Here is a 25,645-nt window from a genome sequence, read left to right on the forward strand (position 1 = left end):
GTTCGACCACGCGCCGTGTGAATAAGTGCCCCCCCCCTTTTGCCTGTACTGAATCGCCCCACTTTCCAGCTTCCTTCAGTGCCCCAAGAACCCTAGCAGCGCTACGAGGCAGAACCAAGGGACACGGATGTGTGGAGAGAACGGACAGACCCGTGTCTGCCCTCCCATCCCTTTTAACCTTTTCTTGTTTTTAAAACGTTTGCATTTGGCTGGGCAGGCCTTCACGCGGCGTTTGCGGTTTAGACTGATTTGTTTAATTGAAAGACTGCGAGGAAGAAGGCCTTTTTTTAGCCAGCGGTCACGAGACCGTGCAAAAAGGGCCGACGAGCACATGACTTTTTCCCCGGGCAGAAAAGGAGACTCTCCACGCTGCTGCTCGAAGCAACGCGCAGCAAGAGGCTGCAGCAGCTGCAGGCCCGAAGGTGGCGCCGTGGCTCCGTAGATGGCGCCGTCGAGCCCGATCCCGGAAGCGGCGGCCTTTGGGATGCACCCGGCAGCGGGGTTGGGCGACGGCTGCTGCTGCTGCTGCTCGGATTGGCCGCCGGCCGCAAGAGAGGAAGGTGGGCACCGGCGGCGGGCTTGTAGGGTGATGGTGGCCGTCGGGTCATGCTGCTGAAGCTCCTGCAGAGACAGACCTATACCTGCCTCTCCCACAGGTATGGGCCTTGCCTTTGCCTCGGAGGCATCGTCCTCATGATCGTCTCTGCCCTGCAGTTCGGAGAGGTGAGTGGAGACCTGCGGGGCCCGCTCCGGAGCAGCCGCCAGCCGGGAGCCGGGGGGTTGTTTTGTTTGCAGCCCTCCCAAGTATCCCCTCCCTCAGCCGCACTTCCAGGATCCTTCTCCCGACTGCACTTCCCTTAAAATCCTGCTAAGGGTTCCCTCCCTCCTTCCCACCTTGCATGTGACAGACAGTCCCGGTTTTCCTCTTCCCGTCTCCGCTACAGTCCCCCCGCCCCCCGCCATCTTTCCTTTCCCCTGCATTTAAGCAGCTGCGTTACAGGCACAATTATTTTCTCCTTCATTGCATCTCCTGTGTCGGGAAGATCGCAGCCTGTTGGATTTCGGCCTGGTAGGTATGTTATTCCTAAAGACTCGTAGATTTTAGCAGAAACTTTATTTACAGCACGTGCTGCGCCCTTCTCATCTTCCTGAAGCTCCCACCCGTTGTTCTATACGCACATCGTTTCCCTTGCCACTCTTTAATTGCCATTTTTTCTCATTTATATTGCGCCCACCCCCCTACATTCCTCCTGGATTTCTCCTTGCATTTGTTATACTTCCTTTCTTTATTCATAGCCCACATTACCTACTGCACAGTTTCCTATAGTCTCCCAGCGTTCTTCTTCCGCCATATTCTATTCCTCCAGAAGTTTTGGGCTACAACTTCCATCGCCCCTCCCAGCAGGCATAGTTGTGCTTACTGGAGCAGATGGGAATTGTAGTTCGAAACATCTGGAGGGCACCAGGTTGGCCAAGGCACTAGTAGGGATCATTCCCAGTACTTTATGATGTTACCCAGGCAGCTTTGCTGTGTGGGCGGTTGGGAGTGGAGCAAAGAGGTGGAAAACGCCAAGGAGAATCATGAAGGGTGACTGCAGCTGGAGGAAGAACAAGCAAAATGAATAATAATAATAATAATAATAATAATTTATTCTTTATACCCTGCCCATCTGGCTGAGTTTCCCCAGCCACTCTGGGCGGCTTCCAATCGAGTGTTAAAAACAATCCAGCATTAAATATGTGTGTGTACTTGTCCCTTTTCTTGGTGAGTGGTGGCAACTAAAACTTGCTGTCAGCAGAGACTGTGGTTAATAGATAGGCCCGAGATAGTGCTAGCCACTCCACCAAAATATACATGTGATACTTGCAGAGGAACTACTCCGTAACTTGACAGTTTCTGATGCCTGTATTCATGCAGATCTTGTGATCTGGTGTGTCCCTGCTCTGTTCTTTGTCAGTTTTATCTCATTGTCTATTTCCAGTGTTGGGCCTCAGTGGGGAACAATGTACTTAATAACATATGTTCTTAGCTTAAACAAGCTAAGAACACAGCAACAAACTTTTGTTTCCTAGTTCTCAACATAAAGTCTTCATGTTGAAATAGTTTGTGGGATTGAGGCATCTTGCTGACAGGGGAGGGAAAGTGAGATAAGATGTGAACATTGAGTCCTTGAGTCTGACAAGTTGTGCAGAGTTTGTAAATTTCTGGATGTAAAAAAAGAATTTAGTCATCTAAAAACAATTTCAACATAGCTTGGATGGTCTGGAATGGCTCTTGAGGTTTGCATGCCTATGTGAGTAAAGTGGAGAATTTCAGGAAAAACCAGATTAAGCTTTGCTCTTCTTACAGTGTAATCCTAAGCATGTCTACTGAGATGGAAGTCCTGTTGAATTCAGTGGGGCTTACTCCCAGTGAGTGTGGTTAGGATTGTAGCCTTGAAAGAAATATTTTCAGTAGGAGGGAACTCAAACATTGACTTATTCCTTGCTAAAGTGTAAGTGGTCCTGCTCTTCTTTCTACATTGGTCTCTCCAGATGACCTGTTTATTGCACATTCATTCTGATTTGTTTGCATCCCGTTAGCAATTCTATCTTCTCACACTTTAAAATGCATTTTCTTGTCACTTTCCAAACAGCAGTGAGGTGGAAGGATGCTTTAATCTTCTTTAAATGTGCAAACCTAAAGTTCTGGTATATGATTGATTCACTGCTGTAAAATAATGACAGCCTGGGATTGCCCTGTACTACCACCTGAAGATCAGTGCCACTGATTTTAAATGTCAACCTAATGCATCACCATTTTAGGATATGATAGAAGATACTCCTTCTTTTGTAGGTTGTTCTAGAGTGGAGTCGGGACCAGTATCATGTTTTGTTTGACTCTTATAGAGACAACGTTGCTGGGAAATCATTTCAGAACAGGTAAGTCTTGGATCCAGAATGGCAGTCCCCCACCCCCCTTCCTTGTGTTTGTGAAAGCATTGGTGAACAGTAGCACAGTTTAACCTTTGCCCAACCCGTTCTTTCCCCACCTTCAAGCTGTCATTGCTGAAACAGTTTTCGATGGTGGGGGAAAGCGCCCACAACTTTGCCTGTGTGTTGCTATGTTTCTGTCCTTCCTTCCTACAGTCTATATATGAATCAGATTTCTGATGATGTGGAGGAGAATGCAGAAGAAAAAGTGTGGTTGCAGAAAACGGCGATAAAACTTTTCCAAATGCTTGGCTGCCACTTTGATATTCTGTTCATCTTTTCCATTGAACCTGTATATAAGTGTGCAGTCTTTGTATCTATTGTCCCTTCTGCACTGTACATTTAAAACTGTATTATACCATCTTGAACAGTCATGGCTTTCCCTAAAGAATCTTGGGAACAGTAGTTTGTGAAAGGTATTGAAAGTTGTTAGGACACCGTGTATTCCCCCCACAGAACTACAATTTCCAAAGTTCCCAGTGAAGAAGAGAGACTGATTGTTAAATCCACCTGAGAATTGCATCTTGTCTGTTTGGGCTTGCTCCTCAGCTCAGACTCTTTGGCGTGATGCGGCATCACTTACACACACATTTCCTCAAATCTTCTGTGAGCCTCAAGCAGGTGGAAGCAGTGCAAGAGACTCACGCTGCTCCTTCCTAATGCTTCAGGGGAGTCCCTGCACCCCAAGTCCTCTGCAAGTGGCAGAGGATTCTTGTCTTCCACTGAAGCTTTGGAGCAGGTGGAAACTTTTGCTTGTTTTTAAGCTCAGCACATTGTGTGAGACTTTCCCCTGAGTTCTCCACAGTTTTTGGAGGTGGCGTGGGGTGCAGAGGGTCTATGAGTCATCCTATCCAGAGAATAGTATGTTGTCCCTAAGAGCCAGGGATAAACAAGGGACCACTTTTAAAAGAGGGAGTGTTTGTAGTTGCAGCTGGTCTGATTGCAATGCCCTCATCTCAACAATTAAAGGTTCAGGCTACCTGATAGCAAAGTACAGTGGTGCCTCGCAAGACGAAAAGAATCCGTTCTGCGAGTCTCTTCGTCTTGCGGTTTTTTTCGTCTTGCGAAGCAAGCCCATTAGCGGATTAGCGCTATTAGCTGGCTTAGCGGATCAGCTGATAAGCGTCTTAGCGGATCAGCTGATTAGCGGATCAGCTGTTAAGCGGCTTAGCGGCTTGGGAAAAAGGGGGGGGGAGGAAAAAAACCCCGCAGGAACTCGCAAGACATTTTTGTCTTGCGAAGCAAGCCCATAGAAAATTCGTTTTGCGAAGCACCTCCAAAACGGAAAACCCTTTCGTCTAGCGGGTTTTCCGTCTTGCGAGGCATTCGTCTTGCGGGGCACCACTGTATATACCATTACCTCTGGGTAGTCAGTTGTGTATATGCTGCATCTGATTTTCAATATCATATTGTATTATGGGGGGGGGGCTCAGCCCTCCTATTTGCTTCTCTTGCCAACCCCCCCTGATAACCCCCTAGACCAGGGTGGCTGCAAAAGTACTTAAGCATAGAACCTGCAGGCTGCATGCTACTGTGTCCTGCAGAGAAGCATAGAGAGAGCCCTTCTAATGCCTTACCAAAGCCGGATAACTGAGGTGCCAGACTTTGGGAAGGAGGTGCAAGGCTCTGGAAGGGGCCTAGAATCGTCCCTCTTCCTTTCCAAAGCTGAGAAAGCACTACAACTAGGTTTTCGGAAGGAGGCTGGATGACTGTAGGATCGTGTCAGGAGAGCCTTCACACCACCTTCCCAAAGCCGAGCGCTGAGATGGGGGGCGTCAAATGTAGCTGAGGGCCACCCAAGAAGGCATTGAGGGCCACATGCAGCCCTCGGGCCATGCATGGCTCTGCTCTAGACCTTCCTCAACACACTCTGTGCAACTACAAAGCTCCCGGAGAGCCAGTGTGGTGTAGTGGTTAAGAGCAGTAGACTCGTAATCTGGTGAACCGGGTTCGCGTCTCCGCTCCTCCACATGCAGCTGCTGGGTGACCTTGGGCTAGTCACACTTCTCTGAAGTCTCTCAGCCCCACTCACCTCACAGAGTGTTTGTTGTGGGGGAAGAAGCGAAAGGAGAATGTTAGCTTCTTTGAGACTCTTTCGGATAGTGATAAAGTGGGATATCAAATCCAAACTTTTCTTCTTCCCTTTTCACCTTCCTAACCTTATTTCTGAAACAATTTCTCTCTTCTGCAGCTCCACTTTCCACCTGCTTTTTCTCTTTCATCCATATGGCCATACCCCTCCTACTGTATTTTTGCAACCCCACCCCCCTTATTATTTAACTACTTTGTTGGAAATCTATTGGAATAGAAGAATGTAAATGGGAACAATAAAATGTGTTATAGCTCACTAATTTGGTTTTGATTGTGTTGAAGTCATAGTCATGCCGGGTTTGAGTTTGAATCATAAAGATTACTCACTTGTTTCTGTCTTCTGACTTCAATTCCAAACAACCATTAGTACACCCCGCCCCCAAGAACCACAGTATGTAAGTAACTGTGAATTTTTAAATTAGTTTTTAGCATTTATAATATTGTGATCCTCAAGCTTCTTTTTCTTTCTGAAGTAATTAGTCAAAATAAATTTGGGGGCGATTGCATTGGCTCCCTAAACTTCAGCAAAGCAGGAAAATTGTCTAGAAAGGTAATCTTCATTGAAAGCAGGATGTAGTCTTTGAGGTCATGTTGCTACGAAACATTTGTGGTAATTCTTCTCCACAGAAAATATAATTACTGTTAGACATTTTAAATCCCAAGATATACCTTGCACTCACAGTATAGTATACCTCCTGTCTACCTCCTAGTATACCTCCTGTCTACCAAGTAAAGTATTTATTTTCATTGTTGAAGAACAATGAATAGGTTTTTTTCCCCTTTGTAAACCGCAGCCAAATGAGGATGTGGCTGATGTTATCAGTCTTAATATTTCAGTTGGCTGCAGTGACCTATCTCTTCCTGGTTGCGTGACCTGTACATAACAGTATCTTTATATATCTGAAAAATACAGTGTAGAACGTAACATCACCTTGGGGTATTGGCATCTTCATTATATGTTTAATATTGGGAATATTTGTTATGGCTGAGAAATGGAGGAAGAGTTGAGAACTGGGAGAACAACCTGTACCTCTCTTTCAGTACTTTAGACAAGTGGCAGCTGCAGAGACTGGTTTCCTGGTTTGTTTTTTAGAACATCATAAGAGTCACGCAGTGACCAACTAGATCAGGGGTCAGCAACCTATTTCAGCTGTGGGCAAGTCCACTGTCCCTCAGACCATGTGGAGGGCCGGACTATATTTTGAAAAAAATAATGAATGAATTCCTATGCCCCACAAATAACCCAGAGATGCATTTTAAATAAAAGCACACATTCTACTCATGTAAAAACATGGTGATTTCCGGACCGTCTGTGGGCCGGATTGAGAAGGCGATTGGGCCGGATCCGGCCCCTGGGCCTTAGGTTGCCTACCCTTGAACTAGATGCTTGTGGGAAGCTCATAAGCAGGAACTGAATGCAACAGTCCTCTCCCTGCTTGTGGCTGCAGCTGGCGTTCAGAGGCTGCCTTTGACATTGGAAGCTAGTGGCATTTGATTAATAGCTCTGCTTAAAAATCTCCCAAGGAAGGAGAGTCTCACCACCTCTTGTTGGAAGTCTTTTCCATTGCTGAACAGCTCTTATGTCAGAAAGTGATGGTGAGCTGAGCAGTTAAATTTGTTCAGTGTGGGTTTAAGTGGAATTTACATGTGGCTAGGCTTGCAGCCTTGGTTATCTTGCCTGGCCCCTTGGGAGATGCATTGATGGAGAGTGTAGATGCCTTTTGAAACACAGGGGCTTCCAGCAGCCTAGATTTCAAAACACTGACAATTTGGGAGCATTCACAGCTCATTGAAATAACACTTATGCTTGGGTGAAAGCAGTGTTGGCCCAAGTGAAAAGGGGAGACTTGGAGAAGGGCTCACATGCCTCCTTTAATCTGAGATTGTCCTGGTCCGTTCTGTAGCCAAGAGAGGATGGAATAAGGTTTTCTGTGCAAATACATCAGACTGACAAAGCAGCACAGTAAACATAAAATAGGGAAAGGCTGTATAGAAATAAAATTGACACTAATCTTGCCCCATCATTGACATTGATAACTCAGAATTTGCTATGAAACAGATATTTTATTATAAACCATAATCTCCACCCGAGGGTTGTTCGCAGTTTATGTTTGGATTTTCATATCACAGGTATACAGGTTTTTCTCATGCTTCCTTTGACTGTGTACGCCTGTTTCCTGGAGGGAACAGGTACTCCCATCCAAACTGAGCAGAATTTAACTTTCCAATTGTCAGCTATCAAACTGAGGTTAAATCCTGCTGGGAACAGCACTGAATTGAACCCTCCTACCCCTCAGCTGACATCACAAGTGATGTCCACAGATTGACGGGTGGATGTGGGTTCAGGGTAGTGGCCCTCATGGGTTAAATGACTGATGGGGCAAGATTAGAAACCGCTGGGGGCCATTCCTGGTTTAGAGCAACTGTGTCTCCCAGCCCTACCTAGAGATGCTGGGGTTTATACCTGGGACTTTTTGAAGGCAAAGCAGGTTATGTCCCACTAAGCTATGGCTCTTTCCTGAAGATCTATGTGCTCTTCTCCTAACCTTCTGGAAGAGGAAATAATGGAGCCCTTCAAGAGCCGTCTTTTGTTCCATATCTGTCAGCACCGCCTCCTGATCAGAAACAGTATTTAAATCTGCTGCCGCCACCAGACTGAAAGGAATTTCCATTTGTTTCTGTCTCATGCCTTCCTTTGTGTCCTAAGTGTCTGCCAGTCTCTTTGCATGAGCCAGATGATTAAAAATAAATTGTTTTTGGATAATTGGTGGTCTAGGATGGCTTGCCAGCATTTCAAGGATTGGGCAGACACAAGAAATGTTTTAATTTTCCTTAACTAAAATTAAACACTCTAGGGATGCCCAATTTAACTTGAGACACTTGTCCATCTGGATCAGCTCTCGAAAAAACTGTTGTTATTTGGCCAAAGCAAACCTTCCATTTATACAGCTGTGTGGGTCATGTTCCAGCTACTGAACAAAATCTATTATTTATCATTAAGAGGCACGGCTAATTTGGGGTGTAGCAGGGTATTAAGAATATCCCAGTAGATCAGTGTTTCCCAACCTTGGGCCTCCAGCTGTTTTCGAACTACAGTTCCCATCATCCCTGACCACTGGTCTTGCTAGCTGAGGATTATGGGAGTTGTAGTCCAAAAACAGCTGGAGGCCCAAGGTTGGGAAATGCTGCAGTAGACTTTTGTAAGATAAAATAAGGTGTTGCAGAACCATTGCACGCGTGTTACAGGACTTTAATAATGGTGCAACAGCAAGCTTGCAAGGAAAAGATTCACCTGTAAGCCAATTCATGCAGGGTTCTGAGTGCATATATTCTCCATCTAGTTAGCAGGTCTTGAAAGGAATCCTCATGCAATGATAGGAGATGGAGAATTTTCCTTTTCTAAGACTGCAAAAGTAGATGCAAACGAATGGATATAAAGCCAGTCAAACCAGGCTGTTTTGAAGCTAGAATTAACTTTTACAACTTTAGGCATCATAATTAACTTTTTTAAAAAGGCAACTACTCCTATGAAGTATATTTATTAAATATCTACTGAACTCTCACACATAATTTATTGGTAAACAGGAAAACAAAGTACATGTAATCCAATGTGGTAAACTGGATCTCAGATAATTTAGGACAGGCTTCCTCAACCTCGGCCCTCCAGATGCTTTGAGACTACAATTCCCATCATCCCGACCACTGGTCCTGCTAGTTAGGGATGATGGGAGTTGTAGGCCAAAAACATCTGGAGGGCCGGGATTGAGGAAGCCTGATTTAGGACATGGGGAATTTGGGAGGCCCCACAGAATGCCCCTCATTGCCCTCATAGCCCCCTTTCCTCGCTTTGTAGATTATTTAGTATGAACAGAGATGTACCTGCATACATTCAGGGGCCAGTGAATGCCATTTGTGTGCTCTTTTTGCTCCAAACAAATGATGGACAGATTGTAAGGGGGTCATAGAATCATAGAATCATAGAGTTGGAAGAGACCACAAGGGCCATCGAGTCCAACCCCCTGCCAAGCAGGAAACACCATCAGAGGACTCCTGACATATGGTTGTCAAGCCTGTCCAGGGGCAGTAGCATGCTGTGGTTTGTACAAAACATGTAGATGAAAGGAAGCACTTTCTCGCACTGCAAAGTAGTTAAACAATGGAACTCGCTGCAGTGGTAGCGATTGCCACCAACTTGGGTGACTTTAGAAGGGGATTTGACAAACTCATGGAAGATAAGGCTATCAGTGGCCACTCGTCATGATGGCCATATAGGCTTGCTCTGGTGTTCCTTGGAATATCATAAGCAGAAGTGATCTGTTGTGCTTGTGGGCTTCCTTGATTGGCTGTTGTGGGAACAGAATGCTGGGCTCGATAGACCTTTGTTTTGAACCGGTAGGGCTACTCTTAACATTCTTTCCTTTGTATATCTGTGGGCGGAGGAATGAGGCCTCCCTAATTCCCTTCCTGGACATTTGCTGATCATAGGCACCAGGGGGGACTGCATGTGAACTGGTACTATGTGTGTTAGAACAGGGTGTGCAGGGGGTCTGGCTGTGGCAAAGTCAGGAAAAACAGACAGTGAGAATGTATCTTTGGCCAATTTAACAAACAATGACATAGCTGGAATAAATCATGAATGGCTGGTTGTGACACATTGTTTTCCTCCGCATAAGTATTTTTTGAACAGTTTCGACAGAAGCCATAGGTGGAAAATGTTACATTAAGTTTGGAAATCCATACTGGTTTTGAACTTGGGCAGGATGTGTGAGCAGAAAATGTGATTTCCCCCTCCTACTCTTCATAAGAGTTTTCCAGAGTTATAAATTAGGATCTGAACTCCTGAATCAAGGGCTGAGTTTTGGAATTAAGACTGTGGTTGTCAAACCCTGGGGAAGACCATGGAACACCTAGAAGAGGGAAACAAACTTTTTGGCTTCCTGAAACAGATGGGACCTTCCTCTCCACACCCGCCATAGGTTAAATGCCTTGCAGCAGAGGAGCCTAACAGATCCATGCTGGATTTGTTGAGGTGACCTTCTTCCCCACTTGCCACATTATAATCCCAATCTTGTTTATGATTAATGTGGGACATGAGTGGCCTCTTCCATGGATCTTTGCACAAAGCAATGGGTTGCATGCACATACGACCCTGTGCAAGGAGCTCTGCACAATCTGCTATGAGAGGTGTGTGGTTTTTTTTGGGGGGGGGTTTAGTATGGTAGATGTAGGTTTTATTTATGTATCTCCTGCTCTAAAAGCACTATACATTTAAGAATGGGGAGCCAAACTCAAAAATAAGTGTTTGAGAAATACTGCATGAAGGGTCATTGGAAGGAAAGAACATAAAAAGTTACAAGCTTTAAGAATCTTTCTTTTGTTGTCGTTTAGTCGTGTCCGACTCCTTGTGACCCCATGGACCAGAGCACACCAGGCATGCCTATCTTCCACTGCCGCAGTTTGGTCAAACTCATGTTTGTAGCTTCGAGAACAGTGTCCAACCATCTCGGCCTCTATTGTCCCCTTCTCCTTGTGCCCTCCATCTTTCCCAACATCAGGGTCTTTTCCAGGGAGTCTTCTCTTCTCATGAGGTGGCCAAAGTATTGGAGCCTCAGCTTCAGGATCTGTCCTTCCAGTGAGCACTCAGGGCTGATTTCCTTAAGAATGGATAGGTTTGATCTTCTTGCAGTCCAAGGGACTCTCAAGAGTCTCCTCCAGCACCATAATTCAAAAGCATCAATTCTCGGGCGATCAGCCTTCTTTGTGGTCCAGCTCTCACTTCCATACATCACTACTGGGAAAACCATAGCTTTTACTATACGGACCTTTGTCGTCTCTGCTTTTTAAGATGCTGTCTAGGTTAGTAAGTGTATTTTTAATGTGTAAACATTATTTTTAATGTATTTTTAATGTGTAAACCAGAGTAAGTGTATTTTTAATGTGTGGTGATGCAGAAGCACATTGATTAAAAATGAGAAACTGATGAAGAAACAAAGCTTAACTGAATGTTTTGATTATGCCAGAAATAATGGAACAAGTTTATCATTTGAAACGCATGAGTTTCAACGGACTGGTTGCAGGCGAACGTGATCTGTGCTGCTGTGAATTGCTTTTCAATTTAAGCCTGGACAGGTTGAGCTGGTTTCTCTCTCTTAATGGGATTTCTCTTATAGGCTTTGCTTGCCAATGCCTATTGATGTGGTGTACACCTGGGTGAATGGCACAGATGTTGAGCTGATCAGGGAACTGCAGCAAGTGAGGAAACAGATGGAGGAAGAACAGAGAATGATGAGGTAAGAACATTTCTCTGCGTGCACAGTATGCTGAGCTGCCCTGGCTGGAGGTAAGAAAACTAAAACAATTGGCTTGTGTCCAGTTTTAGTCCTACTCAGAGTAGATCCATTGAAACTAATAAGCACGACTAACTTGGTTGGCATCCATCTGCCTTGGGAGACCATAGAGGAGCACGCCTTTGGGGGTGAAGTCAAACTGTTGGAAGGTTACAGCATGTGCTGCAGCTGTAGAGACTTGCTAACTTAGGTCCATTAATTTTAATGGGTTTACTGCGAGTAGGACTTGGTTGGATACAGCCCAAGGTTTTGCCAGAAGGAAGTGAACCTCCCTAAGATGCCATAGGCTTTTGCAGGTGAATAAATTCATGAGAATGGCTTTTGCCGTTGGTCTATCCTTGTTCTTACCTGTTTCTATTCTCGCCCATCCAGTGTCAATTGGAAGGAAGCATCTAGATACTTCATGTTAGAGAATTTTGCATGTTACCTGTTTTGTGCTTCTGGTGTAATATTTGAAAAAGGACTCGCATGTGGGAGATTAGCAAGTTGATTCATATCTGCAGCATGCACACCTCCCACATATAAGACTCTCTTTTCAGAGAGTATTGTATCAGGGGCATGGCATTTTGCTTTCTCAGGTGCCAATAATTCTTGCAAGCAGGTAACATGAAAATAATGTTTTGTATGTTCAGCTGGCCCTGACCTCTTGGCTTCAGTGCGACTGTGAAAGTCTTCTTGTTCTCACTAAAGAGGAGGGTCCCCGATTCTTGCCTTAGTTCAGAGTGCTCCAAGCAGTGAACTATATGGAGGCTATAGCAACATTTGGATTCATAGAATGACCAAGGATGCTATGAACATCTGGAAGCATCTGGAAGGCAATGTGAATGCTGCTGGAAAACTCTTCAGTGCGTTTGTGGCTCTTTGCAAGGATCACAAAGTTTGTAATCAATTTGCTTCATGGATTGTCCAGTTCGATTGAGAGTCTCTGCAACAATAGCCAATGTAAACATTTATGCCCTGCCACAGTCCAATTAATCCTTGAGGTTAGCTGCTTGCAGGCCTTATGCTCTCTGTGGGAAGCTGCCATATTGAAGTGTGTTTCAGCAGCCTTCATTGGTGGGGATGTAATTAAATTGGCCATTCATCCTGTAGATTTATCGGACATGGCTCTCAGTTCTTTAACTGAAGCACCTGTGCTTGAATTGCTTCTGTGTCCTAATAGGTGGTATGAATGGGAGAGGTTTGATGCTGTGACATATTCTGCTACTTCTGGGTTTTGGGTGCAAAAACTCACGTTATTGAGATTCTGTTACTGTCTACAGGGTGATGAGAGTAACTAGAACCTGTGTGCATTTTGGGTGTATATGTTAATTCAGGGGGGATTTAATAGTTATGCGTTTACTTGTATTTTAGGGAAATTCTTGGAAAGAATACAACTGAACCAACTAAGAAAAGGTAAGAAATAATATAGGTGTTTCGTGTTTTTTGTTTAAAAGGCTTTCAACTATCAATATATTAATTACTGTGTGAACCTTAACTGACACTGTAATTTCAAGTGAGTGAAGTAACATTTAAAATAGCCATGATCAAGGGGTAGGACAAAACTGGTACACTTTCCCTCATGTTCTAAAGTAAATAATTCATTTTTAAATTATTATTGTGGTTGTTTTGTTTTATTTCTTGTACCCCACCCATCTGACTGGGTTGCCCCAGCCACTCTAGGTGGCTTTCAACAAAATATAAAGGAATACAACAAAACTTCAAGCATTAAAAGTTTCCCAAAACAGCGCTGTCTTTAAATGTCGACAGAAAGTCATATAATGGTTTATCTCTTTGACATCTGATAGGAGGGTGTTCCACAGGGCGGACACAACTACCAAGAAGGCCTTCTGCCTCATTCCCTATCTGCTCACTCAAAAATCAGGCTTTTGTAGTTATTCCCAATGATCCACACACACCTAAAGCAATATGGGTGATGTCCACCATACGGACAAAACCTCAAAATGTGAAGACATGTTTCATTGTTACCTCTAACTGTAAGAGAAAGGTTAATGAGGTGAGCAACAAGGCCCACGTAAACCCAACTAGCAGCTGCCAAATTGCTCTCATGGTACAGAACATAGACTGCTTTCTACTTCATTTATTTCTGGCTTCTGTATTTTATCAGGCTGGGCAACCTAGAAAGGCTGTATGCAATACAGCAGTGGTCCTCCCACCCCAGAAAACTTGAAAATGGCTGAGGGTCTTGGCAGATCACTTAATAACTTTTTTTGCCCGTTGTAATTTCAGTGCCCTGTATGGTGGAAATAAAATTGTCATGCAATAAAATACAATACATAAGAAATAAAAGAAGCAATAAAAGACAGTTTTAAAAATCAATATGAATAATATGTGGGACCTGCTATTTCCTATCTACAGAAACGTCATGGACAGCCTGAATGAAGCTCATGTAGTATACTGTGCAGGGAACCCCTGTAGTATACTGTGGCACATGACAAATATTTAAAGAAATGATTACTTTAAGTATAGATTTGACCTGGGATATATTTCTGCAAAATATGAATAAACAGAGAGCAGGCAACGCCATTGGGGTGTGTGTGTGTGCTTCTTTATCAGAAGCTAGTCAAAGCTGAATAGCCACGTGCAGCTTTGAACCTGAGAGTATGCCTGACTTTTGCTGTCTTGATCCTAGTGAGAAGCAACTGGAGTGTTTGCTGACACATTGCATAAAAGTGCCAATGCTCGTCTTGGATCCAGCTTTGCGGAGCAACATCACTCTTAAGGACCTGCCCTCTGTCTATCCCCTGCTGAGATCTGCCAACAATATATTCCTGGTTGCCAAGCCAAAGAACCCTTCCACCAACGTTACTGTAGTTGTTTTTGACAGTTCTAAAGAAGGTAAGGATCTATTTTAAGTCTTCTCCCACTAATTGGCAACATAAGGTTTTAGTTTACCATAGGATTACTACTGTTTCAGGGGACTCTTCTCTAGGGGATTTCCTCCTCCTCCTCCTCCTGTTGTTGCAATGATTAAAGGATGTCAGTAGATAAACTTAGGAGGCAGAGGAGAATGTGTCCTAAAAATAAGGTCCCCCCCCCGTAAATCAAACTTGATCTAGGTATATGTAGAGAAATATGTACACGTAGTGATTTGGTGTCCCCCAGTTTATACGCAAAAATATCGGTGTTGGTGGTGCCTCCTTAATAAAAATAACATGACATTACCACTTATTCATTTGGAGAATAATTTGTTAGTTTCTTAATTTTTCAACAACAGCAGCAGAGAGGTTTTGCCTTGGGCAAAAGGTGGACCATGTTGTAATTGTTCTCTCAGTGCTCTGCATTTTGCTTTCATGATGAGGTGAGGTGTTGCGTAGCCTGTTTTTCAGATTCCCTTTCTAGTCCCTTGAGACACGCTGCTCACAGAGACACGGGTGCATCTTCTTTGTCTGTACACAAGGAGATGGTAGTTGTATTTATTTTTATTTTGTTTATGAAGCACTTCCCATAAAACACCCCAGAGCAATTTTAACATTAAAAGCAATTCCGTGTCCAACAGAGGCACTGGGATAAAACAAATCTCTACTTAAAAGACTTGTTGGAAATGAAAGGTCTTTAATAGGCACCCAAAAGATAACATGTGAGATTGAGTTCCAAAGCATAGGTGCTGCCACATTAAAGGCCAGTTTCCTAGGTCATATGGAACAGATTGACTGACAATATGGTATCTGTAGGAGGTCACTGTCTGCAGAGCACAGTCATCAGATGACTATATAAGGGTCGAGACAGTCTTTTAGGTATCCTGATCACAAGTAGCATAGGACTTTGTACCAGCACCTTGAACTTAGCCCTGTAGCTAATTCACACAAAATAGCCCAGTGAGGACTTTCTTTGGGGGGAGAGTGTTGGAAAAGGGAGGGAGGGACATTAAATGGAGCTGCTGGAATCCTTCATACTGCAACATTTTGTTACAGATCCCACCCTCCAGATAAAACATCTTTTCTTACTTCTTACTCTTACTTCTACAATAGCTGATGGAGAGAAAACCCCTCATCAAGGGACTGTGGCATTGTGATTTGTTTTTTGCATTGGCTAACAAATATTGCATTTGGCTTTGAAATTAGATAACCAGCTCTGATGGTTCGGGGGCAAGTTATCCCCATTCTGCAGTATTGTTGTTAAAAAATATTTATTTCATAAAATTTATATAGCACTGGATTGTAAGAGAAAACTTCAAAGTGTCCCATAGCAAGTATATGTGAGATCTCAAAAAAGTTTTTATTTACAAATTATGCAGTGTATTGCTGCAAAAAATTCTGTAAAAGTTTTTGACCTGTGATTTGAATTATTGAACATTCCAGCCGAAGATGTCCATTCTCAGATGTTAAAGGAAAGCAGCAAGCAAGCAGTGTGGAGAGGCTATTTGGTATGTTCCTTTAAAATGATGTTGGTATATATACTAGAAAGGGACGCGGGTGGCGCTGTGGTCTAAACCACAGAGCCTAGGGCTTGCTGATCAGAAGGTCAGTGGTTCAAATCCCTGCCACGGGGTGACCTACCATTGTTCGGTCCCAGCTGCTGCCCACCTAGCAGTTCAAAAGCATGTCAATTGCAAGTAGATAAATAGGTACCACTCCGGCGGGAAGGTAAACAGTGTTTTTGTGTACTGCTCTGGTTCGCCAGAAGTGGCTTAGTCATGCTGGCCACATGACCTGGAAGCTGTCTGCAGACAAACGCTGGCTCCCTTGGCTTATAGAGCGAGATGAGGGTGCAACCCCAGAGTCGTCTGCGACTGAACCTAATGCTCAGGGGTACCTTTACCTTTATATATACTAGAAAGTTTGGATCCTTGCTTGGATGCAAGGTCCTGCTTCTTAAAATTCTTTATTTTGCTGTAATATTTCCATAACTACTGTAATAGCCTGTAAGTAAAATTCTCATGCTAAAAGCGTGAGTTCTCCCCTAGGGGGCACAATGGGGGAAAAAGTGTTAGTCATTTAAAAAAAGAATTAAGAAAATAATAAATTCCCTTACTTGCAGACTACAGACAAAGAAGTTCCTGGTTTAGTAATAATGCAAGACTTAGTTTTCCTCAAAGGATTTCCACTTACATTCAAAGAGACAAATCAACTAAGAGCAAAACTGCCCGAAAACCTTGCTTCCAAGATAAAGCAGGTAAGCGTCAACTATAAGAGCAAAATCTAGCAGATGATTGTGAATAATGGAGTAAACCTTCTGCTAAAAATCATTTTCTCCTTCCACGCAAATCAAAATGATTTTCTCCTGTGCTGTTACTGTATTCATTTACCATTGTAGTAGTCTCATAGGTTATTCAAAAGATGCCAAATCCTGATTTGAAAACTTTGGCTGCAAACTAAAAATTCTGATGGAGATGGCCTGCTTGAGGCAGAAAATCCAAGAGGCTGGTCTAGTTCAGGGGTTGGCTAGGTTTACCTCGTCTGGGCCGGTTCACTCCAGCAGAGATCCCTCTGTGGGCTGGATCGTGCAGCGTGCAGGGACTCACCGAGCGGGTGGCTCGTGGGCTGGTTAAATGACCCCCGTGGGCCACTTGTGGCCCATGGGCCTTAGGTTGCCAACCCCTGGTCTAGTTCTGCGTATGCCCCATACATTGAAAGCACCATCCCTGCTCCAAATCCTGGGAACTGTAGCTTACCTCTCACAGAACTGCGTTTCCCAGCACCCATAACACACTTCAATTCCCATGATCCTTTGGGTGGTCCCTTTAAATGTATGGTGTGTACACAGCCCCAGGGTCCTACAAGACCTTTCCCAGCTCCACAATTCTATGAGCTCTGGCACCCTGAATTACAAGCCACTGGAAATTATGTACCTGCATATGCCCAATTTTGCGTTAGCCCAATAAATATCCTTGGGCGTGCTTTGCAAAACAGTTTGCTGCATTATTCTAAACTGAATTCGCAAAAAAATCTGCCTAACAGTGTTGGTCAACACACAGCTGGTTGGACTGAATTCAAAGTTGCATGCATTCCCTATGTGCTCTATGTATAGAACCATATGCTTGCACATCGCATATAACTTTTATATAGGATCTGTGCAGCTACTCCCATCATTTTTTGTGAGTTAATGACTTAAAGAGCTTGGGCAGTCCCAGTGGGATTTTGGTCTTCCCCATCCTCCTCACTCTTTGAACAGCAGAGCCATCTTACAAGCATCTTTTGGTTTCAAAAGTGGTATGCAGCCTGTTAGGCTGATGTTTGAGGAACTCAGCCCCAGAGTGCCCTTAGGCACCCAGACGTTAGTGTGTAGTTCGTTGGATCCCAGCCATTATCCTTGCTCAGATGACTTTGTTAAATCCTTACTACAAGAAAACTGTTCTATTAAATTGTTCCCTATTGCAATTAGTTAAACTCCAAGTAATGTTGTGTTTCTGCTCTCAAAACTGGATGCAAGTCTGATTATTTGAGTGCCTATTTAGCTGTTATATTGTTGCACCTCAAGCTGGTCTTCTCTTTAACGGTACGGATTGATGGAATGAATGTCTTGCAATCAATTTAAATTGCACAATTTTGCATTTGAGCAGAACAATGAAATTCTGTAAGAAAAGAAATCCAATCGAAGGCGTTGGAAGTTGGAAGAAAAAGTTGGTACCATTGAAACAAATAATTTGTTTCATTTAATGCCATAGTCCGAAATTGCAACGCTGTGTAGAAATCGGCAATTGGCCACTAGGTGTCACCCTCCTCTTTTGAAATCTTTGTGAATGTTTGGCCCAAGGTTTTGCAAAGGTGACCTAAAAATAAATATTCCAAGCTTATGCCCTTCTTGAGCCAGAGAGTTCAGTGCTGTTAAACCAGTATTTCAGTGCCGTTGTAGCTATTTACCTACCATACACAAAAATGAAGGAGTGATTCATTTCTCTTTTTTTGTTATAAAGTTTGAAACCCAGTGTTTGTCCAAACATTCGCACTGTAGCTGTTACACAAAACTTTCATATCTGTCTTGCGATTTTTGCATGCTACAAATCTGGGGTGCTGTGTGTGGAAAGGACTTTCCATGATACTCATTTTTTTAAACATCACAGTTCCTTCAATATTTGATTCTGGTGGCTGAATTTTGGCTGCAAGGTGCTCACAGACTAAATATATGACAATAGATTGATGCCAAGCAATACACTTTGTTCCACGACTATATTTAAACTTGATTCTAGTAACTTCTGATACCTCTTCCTGAAAGTGCTAGAGCTGAAGCCTGTGGCAATAATGTTATTTATAGACAACTTTAAGGATTAATCATGCTTATAATATTGTAGTATGTTGGAGAGGCTGTGTTAGAAACTGGAGGCTATTTTCTGGATTTTAACTGCAGTCTATATTAGGGGCGGGAAAACCTTTTCATCCCAAGGGCCACATTCTATTCTGGCAATCCTTCCAAAGTTGTGCAGGGCCAAAAGTGACGTCTAATTATTAACCACAGCTTCCTGTTTTCTCGGAACCCAATGAATTGTGGTTTGAAATAAAAAATTAAGAATCTTTATTTGCATCAGCAACTAGCCATAGCAATAAAATAAAACACAATGCACTGAAGATAGAGGCGAAAACCTATCTATACAAAATATATTCTGGAGGTTTACATCAATAAATAAATAAATGGATCTCATTCTAATTGCCCCTGCTAATTTTTTTGCAGTTTTTGTTGTCACCTGGTTATCTTGATCAGCTAGAAGAAAGGACACAGTAGCAATGTCTGAGCGACCTGGTATGGGGTAGTATAGAGTGGTAATAACCTCACTCCTCAAATCTTTATAAAGAGTGCAAACCAGAAGCACATGAGCCACTGACTCAATACTGCCACATAAGCATTTTCCTGGTGGATTTTTTTGAAACTGACCCGCAAGTAAAGACGAAGGCAGTACAGTGGTGCCTTGGAAGACGAAATTAATTCGTTCTGCAAGTCTCTTCATCTAGCGGTTTTTTCGTCTTGCGAAGCAACCCGATTAGCGCTATTAGCGGTTTAGCGGCTATTAAAGGCTTAGCGGATTAGCTGCTAAAAGGCTATTAGTGGTTTAGCGGCTTAGAAAAAGGGGGTGGGGAGCGAAAAAAAATCTCATGACTCGCAAAACATTTTCGTCTTGCAAAGCAAGCCCATAGGGAAATTCGTCCTGCGAAGCGCATTGAAAAACGGAAAACCTTTTCGTCTAGCGGGTTTTCCGTCTTGCAAGGCATTCATCTTGCGGGGCACCACTGTATATTTAATCTTTCCCAAGTGAAAGCGCCTCTGTGTTTTGGAATTGTTAGATTTTGCAAATAGGGTGCCAACCTATCAAAACGACTAGGTGGGAAATAATCATACCATGGGCAAAAATTCCTTACTACTTATGTTGAATTGATCCAGCTTCATAAACTGTGGTTTGAAGTTTGCTTGTTCTAAACTAAAGGGTAGTAAAGGGGTGAGTGAGTAGCACAGTTTGATTCAGGGATGCCTTTCACTGGGGTGAGGAACCTGCAGCTCTCCAGAGTTTGTTGGACTCCAGTGCCCATCAGCCCCACCCAGCATTGCCAGTGGTGAGGATGATGGGCATTGTAGTCTAGCAACATGTGGAAAGTCACAGATTGCTCCACCCCTACCCTGGAGCCAAGAAGCTTGCTTACTCATCCGGCCTATGAAAAGACAATTTTTTACATTTCCAGAATTCATTTGCCATGAATAGACTCAGGTGGTTGTGAGAATTTGTTTTTCTCTTGCATTTGTGTTCTAAACAAACCATTGCTAAAATTAACTGGAGCGTGTCATATTTTGACAAAACTGCTGTTAACCAAAACTGGAAGTGAAAACTTCTGAACACTTACTAGTGATTGTTCCAGGGAGAGACTAGATTGATTCTCTTCACAGTAGTCCGCGATTTATTGTAATGTCTGAACGTGGCCATTATGTGAATGACTTCCTTTTGTCAGTTATGAGCTTTCTGCCTTGTTGAATAAACATCTTAGTATTAGCAGAAATACTAATGCGGGTGGCGCTGTGGGTAAAACCTCAGCGCCTAGGACTTGCCGATCGCATGGTCGGCGGTTCGAATCCCCACGGCAGGGTGCGCTCCCGTCGTTCGGTCCCAGCGCCTGCCAACCTAGCAGTTCGAAAGCACCTCCGGGTGCAAGTAGATAAATAGGGACCGCTTACCAGCGGGAAGGTAAACGGCGTTCCGTGTGCTGCGCTGGCTCGCCAGATGCAGCTTGTCATGCTGGCCATGTGACCCGGAAGTGTCTGCGGACAGCGCTGGCTCCCGGCCTCTAGAGTGAGATGAGCGCACAACCCTAGAGTCTGGCAAGACTGGCCCGTACGGGCAGGGGTACCTTTACCTTTTATTAGCAGAAAAGAAGAAGAAGAAAAAAGACTTTTTCTCCACCTGCACCATTCATAATTCGATAATCAGTTTTTCACCACTTGGTAGTAGTAGTAGTAGTAGTGGTAGTAATAATAATAATAATAATAATAATAATAATAATAATAATAATAATAATTAATTTATTATTTATACCCCGCCCATCTGGCTGGGTTTCCCCAGCCACTCTGGGCAGCTTCCAACTGAATATTAAAAACAATACAGCATCAGCCATTAAAAACTTCCCTAAAGAGGGCTGCCTCCAGTTGTCTTTTAAAAGTAAAATAGTTGTTTATTGCTTTGACATCTGCTGGGAGAGCGTTCCACAGGGCAGGCGCCAGTACCCAGAAGGCCCTCTGCCTGGTTCCCTGTAACCTTACTTCTCGCAATGAGGGAACCGCCAGAAGGCCCTCGGCGCTGGATCTCTGTGTCCGGGCTGAACGATGGGGGTGGAGACGCTCCTTCAGGTATACAGGACCGAGGCCGTTTAGGGCTTTAAAGGTCAGCACCAACACTTTGAATTGTGCTCGGAAACGTACTGGGAGCCAATGCAGATCTCTCAGAACCGGTGTTATGTGGTCCCGGTAGCTCTCCTTGTTAAACTGTAGTCATTTACTTAATTTGGGATCCATTTGGGCAATATGCTTTTATCAATACGGACATTTTGTTTGTTGGAACCACTGAGAAAACCCAGGAAAGGATCGAGCTTTGTTTTATTCAGGGTAACTTTATGCATTCTTCCATAGCGATGAGGATGAAGAGGATAAGAGACAGGGAAATCCTGTGTCCTTAATACAGCCTTCCTGTGTGCAGTGGAAACTTCTGCGAAACATGGCATAAATATATTTTCGATGATGCACAGTGGAGGGGACATCATGACATTGTTGTTCTCCTAAATAAATGCGAGGCTGCTTGATGGCAGCTTTGCAATCCGTAGCATTTCCACAGCATTATTTTTGGAGAGCGCTTGCTGGTATCCATAACTCTACCTCCGTCTCAACAACGACCGAGGCCACCCTTTCATCGGTTTGTCCAGATGATGATGCTCTGGAAGGGCTGAGATTTATCGGATTTTCCCCATGACAGACCTCATGAGTCAGATTTAGAGCTATCGGGTGGCGCATGAATTCAAACCATCAACGGCCTTAAAATGTCACAAGCGTGACAGCTGGGCCTATGTTTGCTGTGAGAATGGGATGGGTAAACGGGACAGATGTCTGAAAGGAAAGAGGAAAGGTCAGTTTAAAAAAGAAAAAGAAATTATTTTGGGGGTTGGGGTTCATTTATGTTGGATAAATGTAATATAAATGCAGTTGAATAGCATTTGCAAAATAAAATAAAATCTGGCAATATACTGCTATAAAGCATTAAATGTGGGGTGTGGAACTTTTTCCCAGTCTGAGGATCACTTTCCATTGTGGGCCTCTATCCACTTTCCTTATGCCATGTGTGATTTTATAAACTTCCGTCAACTCATCTCTTGCCTTTTATCTAAGCTGAAAAGTCCTAAATGCTGCAACCTTTCCAAATTGTTTTCCTCATAAGGAGCTGCAGGTCTATGGGAAAGTCAGATGACAGGGGAAGGGGAAGATTGCATTTAAGCTGGGCAAAAATTATTTTACTGCATGGATATATTTCAAATATTAAAAATGCACTTGGGTTGGTTGCCCCCCCGCCCCCCGGCCACTGCTGCCCAATGGAATTTCACAGCCTCTGATAGTGATGTATTTTGGCGCACACACAAAACGGGTGCATATGAGCAACTAAGCAAAATATATAAATGAATATTCTTCTATGCAATTACCCTTTAAATCCCAGAGGCTGCATGTATCTTTTGCTTTCTAACCTTGGTTCAATTCTGGTCGTATGAGCTGCTGTTCACACAACTTTTGCCAATACTTATATAGTGAGCAGTTGCTCTACCTTCCTCCTCTCAGTGCCGCTGTGGCTCTTGATTCTCTCCTTTGCTCACACTATAGGTATGCCTTTGGCCATGGCTCTGCTTCTGCATATTGCAGCTTTAAAGGACTACTACTTATAGCCCATTAAGACTGACAGAGGGAATCTGAACCCCATTTACATCCACCTCAGTGCAGTCCATTAGGTCAATGCTCTGCCGAGATGCCGTGCAACCCAGCTGCTCTCTGGTAGACTCTACAGTGTTTCTTTCATATGGCGCCCAGGTTAGCCACTTAGGAGTTTGCCTGGGGTTAACTTTACTTTCCTGAAGTGAGGAGCCAGTTGCAATGTTGCCTTTAAGCTTTCAGATCTCACCTTGTGACCAGTGTAACTTTTTTCTGTTGACCACTTGCCTCAGTAAATACATCTGAAGATTGCTTTCTTTGAATAAGAAAAGCAGCCCCTTGCCCTTTGTGAGCCACATTTGCTGTTTGACGTTGTGCCTGGTGCACCAGCCTTTTGCCTCCCCCTGATCTAGCCCATTATGAAAGCTGATATCTAGACTTAACTGGTGGCAAGTGTTAAAAATAGCAAGCAGATCAAACAGTTCCCCAGTAATAAATGACCTTAGCGGTGGATTGGAAATCTTGGCTGAGGATTCGGAGAAGACCCACAAATGGATTAGTTCTGGAGCCTTTTTGAATCTCAGATTTCTAGTTCCTTTAAGCCATTTCAGAAATGTGTATTGGCGAACACATAGATAAACAAACAACTGATGGGCAGCTTCATTTCAGGATATGGTATAGTATCTTAAAAATGAAATTCGTTGCAAATGGTATTTTCAGTTTAAGGAGACTGGATGTTACAGGATCTTGAAGTTGGTTTGTTTTTATTTATTTATTTAAAAAAAACCAAGAAGTCCTAGATGCACTGTCCAAGGATTGTAGTGCAAATAATTTCTAGGACTCTATAGCTGCATTCAGACACAATTACTGGGGTTCAGTTGCAAAACAAGACCTGTACTTATGCACTTTTCCCTACCCCTCACTTTCTTCTCTTCTTGTGCTTGGCTTACATGGCCATTTCCTGCTTTGATCTAACCATAGTTTATCATTTTATCTGGACCAGCAAACAGTGGTTTGAGCAAGCCTTCCAAACCACAAACCAGCATCAAACTGTGACTTGCAATCCTGATTTGGAGTCTTAACTTCAACTGTCATGATTTGGATGTAATAGCAAACTACAGTTTAAGCAAATCAGGAATTTATGAAGCCACATGTGCCAGGGATTACTATAGCACAGGAGTTGTTATCATTGTTTGGACGATAGAAGTTACGTCTGAATACAATTTCTCTTTCTAGCCAAAATTTAAAGGATGAGTGTTGAAACTAATTCTTGTTGGTTTTATGTACCTAACTTTTAGTGTGTTATGGGGGAACAGGTACTGTCTTTTCCTGAGAAAGGTAGAAGCTGCCATATGCTGAAGAGAGCTAGCGTGGAAAAATGGATCAAGTGTTAGACTGAGAAGACCTGGGTTAAATCATGAAAACTTAGGGATTTATAAGAGGCTCTCTCTTAGCCTAACCTTCCTTATGGGATAAATTTGAGGATTAGAATGGGATAGCTTGCATATACTACCCAGGGCTTCTTGAAGAAGAGGCAGGATACAGATGTGGTGATAATAATCTGGGTCCATAATGACGTGGAACCATCTGGATGATGCACACATGATTCCGCAACAAAAAGGCTTATTTGTTTATGGCCTCAATAACATAAGGTTATCGGAGCCATTTACAGTATATCAGTATAAAAACAATAATGGGACTGCACTGGTTATTTAAAAAGCTTAGGTGACTTAGTGCTGGAAAGAAGACAAGGATGGTGCCAGGTGACCTTCTCTGTGAAGGCCGTTCCATAACTAGGGTGCCTCCACCAAAAAGGCCCTCTCCCTGGTGGTGACCCACTTCACTTTGTTCGGTGGGGGCACTTGGATTGGGGCCTCCAAAGAACATCTTAAAATTCAGGTAGGTACGTATGGAAGACAATGGCTTTAAATTTAAATCAGCAATTTAAGCCAGCACTTTAAATTGGGCCCAGAAACAGACTGGAAGCCATTGTGGAGTGATCCTCCTCAGGTTCCTCCATTGCACCAGCACCCTAACCGAGCATGCTCAGTCCACAGGGTTCTTGCTGCCCTGTAAAGATTTTTCACAAACCTTGAGGTCCCACTGAGCGTGGGAATACCTCCCTGTTGTGCATGGATATTACAAGTTTATCTATAAAAGGATCAGCACATGGAGAACTCAGATCGCTATACTGTATAATGTTCAATTGTTAGTCTTTCTTTGAGAAATGTTCCCTTTTGATTCCCAGGTGCAGTTCCCTTATGAGTGATACCTTTTACGAATGATACCTTTTTATGTTTCATTTGGATTACAGTTTTGTATTGAATTTTCTGCTCTCCCACCTACCTCTTCTAACCTACTGCAAGAATATTGTGCTGTCAGTGAGTCATGCAAAAAAACACACCCCAACACATTTCATTTGTGGGTACATGCCAGGATTGGAATGTTGGTTTCTCCTTTGTAGTTGCAGCTTTATTCGGAAGCTGGTGTAGCTCTCTTGCAACTGAATAACCCTAAGGACTTCCAAGAGCTGATCAACCAAGCTAAGAAGAACATGACTATAGAAGGGAAAGAACTGACGCTTAATCCTGCTTATTTATTATGGGATCTCAGTGCCATCAGCCAGGTAGGAGTCGTTCTCTGGTGTATGGGCATGTTATTATAGCAAAGCTTCGTGCGATTTAGGTAACTGATGACAATGAAAACACGTTATAGTGTGACATAGAGAATTGGCAGCAATTTGAAAACTGTATTCCACACAGCAGGAGTAGTCAATGTGATGCCCTCCTGTCATCCCACACTAGTTAGGGCTGGCCTTAGTTTGCAGGCTTCTGGCCTATGCTAGCTGAGGGAAGTGACATGGAATTGTTGTTGAATAGAGTTACACAGACCTTAATGATGGCAGTAGCAGC

General features: G+C 43.4%; 1 protein-coding gene across 2 annotated transcripts in view; it reads left to right on the forward strand.

The window, feature by feature from the left end:
- The first annotated feature begins 350 nt into the window (after nt 1-350).
- GNPTAB (N-acetylglucosamine-1-phosphate transferase subunits alpha and beta) overlaps nt 351-25,645 on the forward strand; it is a 44,135-nt gene continuing 18,840 nt past the window's right edge. Inside the window, exons 1-8 of one of the 2 annotated variants that reach the window (XM_083401338.1) lie at nt 351-723; nt 2,837-2,922; nt 11,235-11,354; nt 12,765-12,806; nt 14,044-14,249; nt 15,713-15,777; nt 16,392-16,526; nt 25,198-25,359. In XM_083401338.1, coding sequence (XP_083257464.1) covers nt 607-723; nt 2,837-2,922; nt 11,235-11,354; nt 12,765-12,806; nt 14,044-14,249; nt 15,713-15,777; nt 16,392-16,526; nt 25,198-25,359 — 933 coding nt within the window. In that variant the 5' untranslated portion in view covers nt 351-606. Of the gene's footprint in view, nt 724-908; nt 1,074-2,836; nt 2,923-11,234; nt 11,355-12,764; nt 12,807-14,043; nt 14,250-15,712; nt 15,778-16,391; nt 16,527-25,197; nt 25,360-25,645 lie in introns of those variants that run through there. The other variant, XM_083401339.1, reaches the window with a different exon arrangement.

Source organism: Podarcis tiliguerta, assembly GCF_965153285.1.
Source record: "Podarcis tiliguerta genome assembly, chromosome: 10".
Lineage (NCBI taxonomy): Eukaryota > Metazoa > Chordata > Lepidosauria > Squamata > Lacertidae > Podarcis > Podarcis tiliguerta.